General features: G+C 40.4%; 1 protein-coding gene across 1 annotated transcript in view; it reads right to left on the bottom strand.

Moving 5' to 3' along the window:
- LOC134357412 (low-density lipoprotein receptor-related protein 2-like) overlaps positions 1 to 11,472 on the bottom strand; it is a 123,473-nt gene extending 112,001 nt beyond the window's left edge. The window contains 7 exon segments of the mRNA XM_063068977.1: positions 1,820 to 1,991; positions 2,825 to 2,950; positions 3,028 to 3,147; positions 4,031 to 4,153; positions 4,236 to 4,352; positions 4,922 to 5,293; positions 11,287 to 11,472. Of these exon segments, the coding sequence (XP_062925047.1) occupies positions 1,820 to 1,991; positions 2,825 to 2,950; positions 3,028 to 3,147; positions 4,031 to 4,153; positions 4,236 to 4,352; positions 4,922 to 5,293; positions 11,287 to 11,440 (1,184 nt within the window). The 5' untranslated portion in view covers positions 11,441 to 11,472.
- Positions 11,473 to 12,157: the final 685 nt, after the last annotated feature.

The following is a 12,157-nucleotide window of genomic DNA, read 5'->3' as shown; positions in this document are numbered from 1 at the left end:
ATGTCACCATATACAACCCTGAGATTCATTTTCTCACAGGCATACTCAGTAAATCCAAGAACTATAATAGAATCAATGACTGCACCCAACAAGGTGGACAAACAACCAAAATGCAACAGACAACAAACTGTACAAAGACAATAGAAAAAAATAATTAGTAAATGATAAATAGTCCTTGAAAGGGAGTCCATAGGGTGTGGGAACAGCTTAGTGATGAGGCAAGTAAAGCTAAATGAAGTTATCCTCATTTGTTCAAGAGCCTGATGATTGAGGAGTAATAATTGTTCCTGAACAGGTGATGCGAGCCCTGAAGCTCCTGTATCTTCTTCCTGATGCCAGCAGTGAGAAGACAGCATGGCCTGGGTGGAGGGGGTCCCTGATAACGGATGCTGCTTTCCTGTAACAGCGCTCTGTGTAGGCGTGCTCAATGGAGTTGGCGACTTTACTGGTGATGGACTAGGCCATATCCATTACTCTTGTTTTAGGATTTTCCATTTAAGGGCATTGGTGTTTCCGTATCAGGCTATGATCAACCAGTCACTATACTCTCCACCACATATCTGTAAATGTTTGTCAAAGTATTAGATATCATGACGAATCTCTACAAACTTCTAAAGCAGAGGTGCTGCTGTGCTTTCTTCATAATTGCACTTATGTGTTGGACCCAGGACAGATCTACTGAAATGATAACTCCGAGGAATTTAAAGTTGTAAACCTTTGATCCTCTGATGAGGACTGGCTCATGGACCTCTGGTTTCCTCCCCGATATCAATATTCAGCTCCTTGGTCTTGCTGACACTGAGTGAGAGGTTGTTGTGGCACTGCTCAGTCAGATTTTCAATCTCCCTCCTACACACTGATTCTCACCACCTTTGTTTTGGAAAACGATAGGGATGTCATCGGAAAGTTTAAATATGGCATTGGAGCTATGCTTAGCCACACAATCATAAGTGTAAAGTAAGTAGAGCAAGGGGATAAGCTGATGGAGATTGTGGAGGAGATGTTGTTGCCAATCCGAATTGACTGGGGTCTGCGAGTGAGGAAATTGAGGATCCAATTGCACAAGGGAGTATTGAGGCCAAGGTCTTGAAGCTTATTGATTAGTTTTGAGGGGACAATAATATTGAATGCTGAGCTACAGTCGATATAGAGCACCCTGAGGTATACATCTTTACTGCTCAGATGTTCCAATGAAGAGCCAATGAAATGGCATCTGCTGTGGACCCGTTGTAGGAAACAGGTAGGGAAACTGGAGTGGATCCAAGTTGCTTCTCAGGCAGGAGTTGATGTGTTTCATCACCAACCTCTCAAAGCACTTCATCACAGTGGATATAAGCGCTACTGGACAATATTCTTTGAGGCAGGTTAAAATGTTCTTCTGAGGCACCAGTATGACTGAGGTCTGCTTGAAGCAGATGGGTACCCAAGACTGCCAAAGTGAGAAATTAAAGGTATTGGTGAACACTCCAGTCAGTTGATCAGCACAGGTCTTTAGTACTCAGTCAGGTAACAGATCTGGGCCGAATGCTTTCACCCTCCAGAAGGATGCTCGCATGTCAGCCTCAGAGACTGAAATCACAGGGTCATCGGGGGCTGAGGGAGTTAGTGAAGGTCCCTCCATGTTTTGATTGTCAAAGCAAGCAGAGGAAAGGCTTAGATGGACATCCTGATAATCATGGACAGGTTGAGCGAGAGTACAGCACAGATACAGGGCCAATGACTCCCTACAGTTATACTTCATGATTCAAACTACAAGTGTAATAGAACCGGACTCCCGCTTAAATCAGGTGTTACTATTTTCTCTTCCAGAAATTTGTACCTGAAAATTGCTTGATATACTAAATCAGCCCAGAAGATTTTCTGAGTTCCAAGGTCAACATCAAGTGCTATAGCGTTTCGTAACTGGTCAACAACTTGAGTGTATTCCAAATGCTCCAATCCAATTTTCCTGATGTCATGGCGGTTGACAAAAATTAAAGCAGGTTCATCCCCTGTTTTAGAAAGAAACAAAAGCTACTCTCTCTGGACTCCACAAGTTTAGAAAACAGATAAAATACAGGAAGTTGCTGGTTTCTACTTTCCGAAGAGACCAATGTTCCTAACAGGATCCCTCATTCTTCCATACCCTACTCATTTTTGAGCGAGGATACAAAAGTGGGAAATTAATTTTATGAAAGGGAACACATGGGAGAAAAAGGAAGTCACTAAAATCTTTTACATAAATATATCCTTTTATGTCTGTCCAAATGGAGCATTAGATCCAGGATATTTGGTTTGTCTGCTATAAGATACAAACTCCAAATTTTGTTCATTGGGTATACTACTTTACAAAGGATTTGTGCACCCAAGGCGGCAAGACATTAAATAAACAGCTTATCAATAATAACATTTCTAATGATGCAGAACCTGCTACCAAATCTACTAACCCACATTAAGTGACTAGATATAATGGGATTTCATTGCCATCAAATTTTTCCTTCAGTTCAAAGGCTTTGGACTACACCCACTTAAGCTCTGATCAGACTGGAGTTAGGAAATAATTCTAGCATTACTTCCTTAGACTAGAAGTGGAGAGGCCAATTTGTAGTAATATGGCTTCAAAACTAAAAGGCTATATAATTAATGAAGAAAAAAATTAAACATTACATTATCTAGGGAAAGTCAAGGCACCACATCGATGCTAGGTGGAAAGTTAGTGGATAATTTGGCATGAAGAAAATAAAAACAGCAGTTCACTGTCCCACTTGGTTAGATATTTGGCTGGAGATGTTCTGCAAAATAAGTTCAAAACAGTCATTTAAGTGGCACTTAACATGGTACATACCTTGAGCCTTGCAACCCCCACTGAGTGGATCCAGGTGATATCCTTTGTGACAGTCACATTTATAGCTCCCCTTTAAATTGACACAGATTTGACTGCAGATCTCCAGATTCTGACATTCATCAACATCTACAGGACAGAGAAAAACAAATTATTTCATACTTATGCTCATGCTAATTTCCAAGGAGACAGTCAACTTGACTTACCTGCACAAGAGTTTCTGTCAAGCAGTTCAAAGCCAGGAGGACAGTCACATTCATGGCCAATGGGAAGATCTCTGCAGATGTGAGAACAACCACCATTGCTCATCAAGCATTCATTCAAATCTGTAAAGAAAAATAGTTTAATAGTTTTACACTATTAAAACTTAACTGGCAAGCTTAAAGCAGAAAATCACACTGTGGTGACAAGGCTGCTCTGAGATCATTTCCAACAGGCAGAACCATACTGGAACGAAGAGTCAGCCAAGAATCTTCTTCACCCAGGGGTACTGAATTTTTGAAGTTCTCTACCATTGCAGTTCTGAGATATGTAAAACTGATTTTATGGATAGTGCAAATATAGGGTTAGTCCTGGATGAAGTGGTCAAGAAACCAAGATCACCAATTATCCTAATAAACACAGTAGGCAAAAGGGGAAGTATTTCATCCTCCTCCCATTTCTTGTATTCCTAAAATTAGAGTAGACATTGGCCATCTGCATTTCATTAGGGAAAACACACTTCAAATAAATTTAATATTGTGATCATTCAAGTAGCATCTTGGCATTCATGTTGAAATTATTGTTGACTGCAGGTACAACACTGCCTTTGTAAGCTGTTTACAATGGGAATTTATAATAAAATTGGGAAAAGGCAAGAGCTTAAACAGAATAACTGAGGAATAGTTCAAAAATAAATGTAACAAATCCAATTTGTTAGTAAAGCAAGCAAACTGACACTCACACGCAATTTCACATTTAAATGAAGAATAGAGTTTCTGACTTAGGAAGTGTCGATAGATAAGAATTACAGAATGGTTGGAAAAGGAATTAGAATTTCGAGGAACACTAGAGATTGAAGGCTTCAGGGCAAGAAAATGTTGATCTTCTAAATACACATTGGTGGAATAGAGCAAGCAGCTGGAGATCTCATCCATTTTCAAAACATGTTGACATTTATTGCAACTTCTCAAATGTAAGAGTCATCTTTACAGTGCCAAGGTCACTTACTACATTTATCACGTGGCTCATCACTCCAGTCCTTGCAATCTTGCTGCCGGTTACACAGTTTGGATGAATTTATGCATTCTCCGCTTTGGCACCTGAAATTTAAAGGTCCTGCGCAGTCTGGAACTGGAAGGAGGAAGAAATTTTATTTTAAAATGAGTTGAAGCAAGGAATTAAAAGCTAGTCAGAAAATAAATCACATACTTACTCTTGCAGTCAAATTCATCACTGCCATCCGGACAATCCTTAAAACCATCACATTTCTTGCTTTCAGGAATACAGCTACTGTCACATTTAAAATAATCAGGCTTACAGATCTTAAGTGCTGAAATGAAAATTAAATTTCAAGATTAGGGAAAAACAGATCTCATCTTTAAGATGTCTTTTTTAATACTTAATTTGAATATAATGGACATTACAATACATCTAGAACATTCTCAAACAAAGTCAAAACTGAGGATCTTTTTCAAATAGATACTGTAATTAAAAAAATTAATTCAGAAATAAAATCTATACAATTTAACACATTGTCTCTGGTGTGTCATATCTGAATATACTTCACTATATTAACTTTATCAATTTGTTAAATCCACTGTACACATGTAAAATGCTCCTGAAACAAAAACTACATTTTAAAAAAATGCTGGAGGAACTCAGAAGGCAGCATCTATTGAAAAAAGTACAGTCAATGTTTCGGGCTTAGACTCTTCAGTCCTACCAAAGGGTTTCAGCGTGAAATGGTGACTGTATTTTTCCCACAGATGCTGCTTGGCCTGCTGAGTTCCGCCAGCACTTTGTATGTGTTGCTTGGATTTCCAGCATCTGCTGGTTTTCTCTTGTTTGTGATTTTAAAAATTACTGTATATTTAACTTAAAAGGATCAAGTGCACTTACAACAATTGGCTTCATCACTTCCGTCTTTGCAGTCACTATCACCATCGCAGGACCACAGATGATGAATGCATTCACCAGAATCACACTGGAAGTCTGTAGGAGAACAAGTCACAACTGCAGGCAGCACATGTCCACAGTGGTCTGGGGATTCATCCGACTGGTCAGCACAATCAGTATGCCTATCACACAACCAGCTGAGAGGGATGCATTCCGAACTACTACACCGAAACTCACGGGAGCCACAAGAGTGTGGAATACAGCTGCCTTCATCACTTCCATCGCCACAGTCATCTACACCATTGCAGACAAATGTTTTGGAAACACATTTGCCACTGGAGCAAGTGAATGTATCTGGATGACAAACCAGGTCACCTGAAAAAATAACAATGAATTACAAGATGTGCAATTTAGAGCAACACTTCTGCTTGAAGTCTTGAATCATCACCAATGTTCTGTGGTCTGCAGAAAATTCTTCCAAAAATTCTATTTACCTAGTTCATTCTACTTACCCAAGGAGTGAGTTCTGCTCTGTAATCCTGACTGCAGTTTACATACCAACTGCAGCCAAGTATAATCAAGTGCTCACAATACTGCCAAATGCCATCTCCAAACAAGAAACAGTCCATCGAAGACTTCAACCAAGCTTATTTGAAGAAAACCCTGCTCAATTACCATCAGCATATAACCTGAAGCACCAGAGGCCCTGACATACTAGACCACTGTTATACTAAGATAAGGAATGCCTACCATTCCTTGCCCAGATGGAGACAGGCAGAGGCTAAAGAGCAAAGCTCCTGAGATGAGAACAACAAAGGGGCGGCTGCTGGGATCGGAGGAGTGGTTACAGGATTGCTTTGTCAGTGGACTGAGCCGTGATCAAGCACTCCTTTAGAGATCCGAATGAAATCACCATAGTTGTAATGGACTTTATTAAAACAGCTGTCGATGAGTGTGTCCCCACTAAATCATTCAAAGTTTTCCCCAATCAGAACCCCTAGATGAACCACGCGATTCAATATTTGCTGAAAGCCAGATTAGCGGCATTTAAGTCTAGAGACCAAGAAAGTTACAAGAGGTCCAGGTATGATCTCCAGAAAGCCAACTTATGAGTGAAGTGGAAACTTCAGACTAAACTTGAATCAATAAAGGATGCTCAGCAGCTGTGGCAGGGCTTGAATACCATCACCTCTTACAAAGTTAAATCAAGTGACGTGGGAGGCAACTGCTAACCTTGAATCTGAATAAGACTCGGGAGAACAACTTCTTATAGTTACAACAGTTTATTGCGCACCCTCCTGAAGGAGTTTGAGACCCAGTTGTCAGAGGGAAGACACGTAAGTACTGCCACCATCTGACAAGTGGGCCCACTTAGTCAGGTTACAGCTATATATTTATACATGGTAAGCCCCATACATTACTGTTGCAAGATGTTATTAGAACTGGTACTCCCACCAAGTCCGTTGGTGCAAAACTTAATTACTTAGATAAGAGAGTCCGCTAAATCAAGGTTTAATTACAGATGGATGTACTGTCCAGTCCTTATCAGTTATTCCCTTTGCAAGGCTCTGACTTAATTACAGATGGATGTTCATTCCTGTCCTTATTGGTGAGTCCTCCTCTCCTTACTCAAACGAGGGTATAATGTACAATGTTGTCAAACCCTCAATGTCTCTCTGCAAACCAAGTGAGAACTATTATAAGCCGGTTTTTAGCTAACTGTTGAAGACAGAGTTTACTTTAGTTCAAAAATTCCTATTCAGTCCCAATTATTCTTTCAGCCACAGGTTACATAGGTTCAAAATTATTTTTTTTTATATCTTCAATTCCTCACAACAGGACTTTACTTCGAGATGAACTCAATGTTTTCTACGCTCACTTTGACCATCAGAACATGGAGGAACATCACAAATTCCCACATCCACCAATAATATGGTTTCAGTGTCTGAAGCTGACATGCGGGCTGTTTTCAGGAGGGTCACCCATGAAAAGCAATTAGACCTGATGGGGTACCTCGCCACATACTAAAGATCTGTGCAGATCAACTGGTTGGTGCATTCACTGAGATCTTTAACCTCTCAATGCGACAGTGCGTGCTACCCACCTGCTTCAAGCAGGCTTCAATTAGACTCGTGCCCAAGAAGAGCATGGTGACCTGCCTCTATGATTATTGTCACTTACATCCACAGTGATGAAACATGTCAGCCCCTGCCGGAGAGGTGACTTGGATCCACTCCAATTTGCCTACCAGAGAAACAGGTCAACAGCAGATGCCATCTCATTGTCTCTTCACTCAACCCTGGAACATCTGAACAGCAAAGGTGCATACAACCAGATGCTCTTTATTGACTACACATCAGCATTCAATACCATCATACCCTCAAAACTAACCAATAAGCTCCAAGACCCTACCTCAATACCTCCTTGTGCAACTGAATCCTAGATTTCCTCATTTGCAAACACCAGTCAGTTCATACTGGCAGCAGCACCTCCTCCATGACCTCGATCAGCATGTGCACCAAAAGGCTGCGTGCTTAGCCCTCTGCTCGACTCATGACTATATGGCTAAGCACAGCTCCAATGACATGTTCAGGTGGTGGTCATAACAACAACCTCTCACTCAATGTCAGCAGGACCAAGGAACTGATTATAGACTTCAGGAGAGGGAAACCAGAGGTCCATGAGCCAGTGATCATCACAGGATAAGAGGTGGAGAGGGTCAGCAACTTTAAATTGATTGGACACATCCTGGGCCCAGCACATAAATGCAATTACAAAGAAAGCACAGCAGCGCCTCTTCTTCCTCAGGAGTTTGCGGAGATTTGGCATGGCATCTAAAACTTTGACAAACCTCTATAAATGTGTAGTGGAGAGTATATTGACTGGCTGTGTTACAGTGTGGTATGGAAATGCCAATGAACTTGAACAGAAAGAACTACAAAAAGCAGTATATTCAGTTCAATACATCATGGTAAAGCCCTCCTAACTATTGAGCACATCTACATGAAATGCTGCCGTAGGAAGGCAGCATACATCATCAGGGATCCCCACCACTCAGGACACGCTCTCGTCTCACTAGTGCCATCAGGAAGGCGGCACAAGAGCCTTAAGACCCATACCACCAGGTTCAGAAACAATAACTACCCCTCAGCCACCAGCTTCTCACCTTCAATTGCCCCATCATTGAAATATTCCCCAAACCAATGGACTCACTTTCGAGGATTTTTCATCTTAGATCCTCTATATTTATTACTATTTATATTTCCATTTGCACTGTTTGTTGTCATTGAACACCATAGTTGGTTGATCTTTCATTGATTCTGTTACAATTTCTATTCTATAGATTTAAATATAGAAAACTTACAGCACAATACAGGCCCTTTGGCCCACAATGCTGTGCTGAACATGTACCTACTTCTGAAATTACCTTGGGTTACCCATAGCCCTCTATTTTTCTAAGCTGCATGTACCTATCCAGGAGTCTCTTAAAAGGCCCTATCGTATCTGCCTCCACCACCGTCGCCAGCAGCCCATTCCACATGCTCACTACTCTCTGGGTAAGAAACTTACCTCTGACAACTCCTCTGTACCTACTTCCAATTACCTTAAAACTGTGCCCTCTCGTGTTAGCCATTTCAGCTCTGGAAAAAAGCCTCTGACTATCCACATGATCAATGCCTCTCATCACCTTATACAGCTCTATCAGGTCACCTCTCATCCTCCATCGCCCCAAAGAGAAAAGGCCAAGTTCACTCAACCTATTCTCATAAGGCATGCTCCCCAATCCAGGCAACATCCTTGTAAATCTCCTCTGCGCCCTTTCTATAGTTTCCACATCCTTCCTGTAGTGAGGTGACCAGAACTGAGCACAGTACTCCAAGTGGGGTCTGACCAGGGTCCTATATAGCTTTAACACTACCTCTCGGCTCTTAAACTCAATCCCATGGTTGATGAAGGCCAATGCACCGTATGCCTTCTTAACCACAGAGTCAACCTGCGCAGCAGCTTTGAGTGTCCTATTGACTAGGACCCCAAGATCCCTCTGATCCTCCACACTGCCAAGAGTCTTACCATTAATACTATATTCTGACATCATATTTGACCATATTTGTTGACTACACCCACAAAAAAATGAATCCCAGGGTTGTACACAGTATGGTGACATATATGTACTTTGACAATACAATTTACTTTGAACCTAATCTAAGAATCTTTAATATCTTCTAGCTTGAATTTGAATACAACCATGTTTTACAAAGGTCGATCGCAGGTACCATCACCAACTTACAGCACAAAATGAAGAACTATCAACATACAGCAAGCTAGTTACAAGTGCCTAATCTAGTCCCTCGAGATATAACTGGACTCCCCTCCTATATGCTGATTCGTCATTCTTTTCTATTACAAAATAAGTCTTGAACCAAATATCAAACATATCTACAATCTTTAGCACCATCTCATTTCCATTAGAATGGATTGCACTGTACAGGTCTAGAACAGTGCATTTCAATTAGTATTTCTCCACAAAACAGATGCATAACCAAATGAAGAGCAAGCTTCAGAAGGCAGCTACTCAGATAAAAGTGATTAGTAATTTAACTGCCCCTTTCAAGATGTAATTACAGGGGATCAAAACTGAAGGAAAATTTAGCTCAAATGGATTACAAAGAAGTGCTTAAATCTATGGAGACGGAAGCAGAGTATACTCAAAGGGAACAAGTGTCCTTGCAAACATATCACAGCCAGACACAGGTGCAAGCAAGCAAATAAGGCAACAAATGATATCTTGGCCTTTACAACAGAATTTGAATGTAGGAGTAAGAGTAAATATGGTAATGACATAGGATCTTGGTGAGACCACACTGGAGCACTATCCTAAGAGAGTAGGCTCGTATACTCCAGATTTTAAAAGAATGGGAGGAAATATTGATAAAACAAATTCCTTATAGGTCTTAAATTGTCTTGAATGTAGGGAAGGCAATACCACAAGCTGAAATGATGAGACTGTGATGAAGCTTTAGGAGTCTCTGGAGGGTAGTAGAGGCTCAGTTAGCAAGTACATTTAAAAACAGTTTGAGAGATTTCTGGATATGAAGGGAGTCGAGGGATGGGGCCAAGATTTTCGGCCAAAATGTGGAAGGATAAAGTAGGGCCAACAGGCCTAAAGTGTGCACCCATTTCTCATGTTTAGACCCTCCTAGTTGCATCACTCATGTTTCATCAGCTTCCAGGTCAATTAGACTAGTCTATGATTTCTGTTGTGATCCAAACTCCCTTTCACCCATAGTTAATGCTCCCATAAAACAACTTCTATCCAACTTCACTTCTGTAAGGAAAGAGTTAACATTAAATCCCTCCTTGTTATGTGCAAAATGCAACACGAAATGGAGGGTGCAACACAAAATGGTGTCAACTTGAAATGCTTTGAGAACGAACAGAAAGTACTGCTGAGCAACTTTGAGAATAGATAACGGTGTAAAAAAACATGTTGTTCTGCAAAACCTCCTGTTTTTATCTTTAATGCCTTGGCTGAAGGTCACAAGAGATAACTACAGCCTGGTAAAGTGGTTACGTTAGGTGTTCAAAGGCATAAAAGGGGCAACTTCTTGTGCAAGTTGAAGTCTTCTTGTGGGTTGGGTCAGGACCCAGCACTGCGAGAAAGAGGAGATTGCAGGAAGCCGTCGGACACATTATATGAATCAGTTCAGTCATAAGTTGATAAGTATTATTTTGTTTATTTCTATTATTGTATTTTATTCTTTGTATTAATCTAATAAAGTTTTTTTCTAACAGTTAACACGTGTGATTGCCTCCTTTGTTGCTGAATTAGTAAGGAAGAAAGAAAATATATTTCAAAATATTTGGTTACTTCAGAAAGAAAATGAGACATGAATCACCTTGCCACTAGGGTAAAGACTAATTTCCCAGCTACCTATTTTCACTTTCTTTCACTCTACAAGTCAAATTGAGGAATAGATTGGGAGTCTGCTTACCAAGAAGCCGACACCAGTACATGAGGTTGAAGTGCAGGCTGGGTGCATGTATTTCTTCTAGAAAGACTCATCAATTGATACGTTCTTTAGATTATGCATCGTGCTGGCACCTATTTATTCTGTTGATTTACTACTTTGGAGTAAAGCGTTTGCAACTTATTTTGAAAAGAAAGGGTAAATTACATTGCCTACCATGGCTATCAAAGTTCATCGAAAAATTATAAGGTGTCCATAAATGCCGTTTGCAAGAAAATGTTACAATCTAATATTCACTTGCGATTCCAATTATGGCTTTTCCTGCCCCCAATATTGTTTAAACTACTTTCCTCTAGGCTGACGCCACTACCATTTAGAAACAAAAATGACACTACTTACCATTTACACGGTTGGACAAATGGGAACAAGCTGCCAACAGCAATATAACCAACCGAAATGAAATCATGTCGCTGCTTTCACCCGAAGCAGGAATCCAAAAGCGGGAGCCCATAGCCAAGGGCAATATACACCGTTTCTGCCCCCATTTCCCCATTCGGAAACACACCTAAACAGAGGGAAAAAAACAAACCACCGATTTTTATCGATTTTCTTTTTGCTCCTAACAATCATCCATTGGTCGTTGCGCGCCTCAAATGCCGATTTGTTGAGCAATGACTCTGTCACCGATCCTATCCGTATCGTTATTTCCATTGGATACTGTACATGTTGGGAATTTGCTGCAATGATTTGCTGGAGGAACTCGAGCGAGTCAAGCAGCATCGGGGGCGGGAATATTGTTTTCATAACTACTTGATGAAGATTAATGGATTAATTTTTGTAACTGGTCTCGTCCCTAATTTTAAGAGTTCCTCCGATGCTAAGTGATTTTCATCTTTTACCTATTGGATGGGACCAAAATATTTCTCTCGGTGACTGGGTTTCAGCGTGGGGCTTAACGTTACATGATTGAAAATTTCAGTGTCTCGGTTATGGGTAAGTAAGTTTCCAAATTGCATGTAACTATTGTGTGGAAGTGATTGGGTATGTAGGATCGAATGCTTTGATTCTTTTGAATCATTGTATCATGCTTTATCATGTGCTGTTTGTCGTTAACCAGATAGATAGACAAATGAGTTTTAATAGAGTACAGTAATGGATGTTTAAAGTTAGGTGATATATTATTAGTGAAATGAAATCTGAAATTTTAAGTATTACGCCTTAGATTTTTTATGAAAGTTATGAAATTAATTAATTATAGTGAAATTTTCAA

Source organism: Mobula hypostoma, chromosome 16, assembly GCF_963921235.1.
Source record: "Mobula hypostoma chromosome 16, sMobHyp1.1, whole genome shotgun sequence".
In the NCBI taxonomy this organism is placed as follows: Eukaryota; Metazoa; Chordata; class Chondrichthyes; order Myliobatiformes; family Myliobatidae; genus Mobula; species Mobula hypostoma.
The sequence above is the reverse complement of the archived record's forward strand: the minus strand, read 5'-3'. Positions and strand labels throughout refer to the sequence as shown.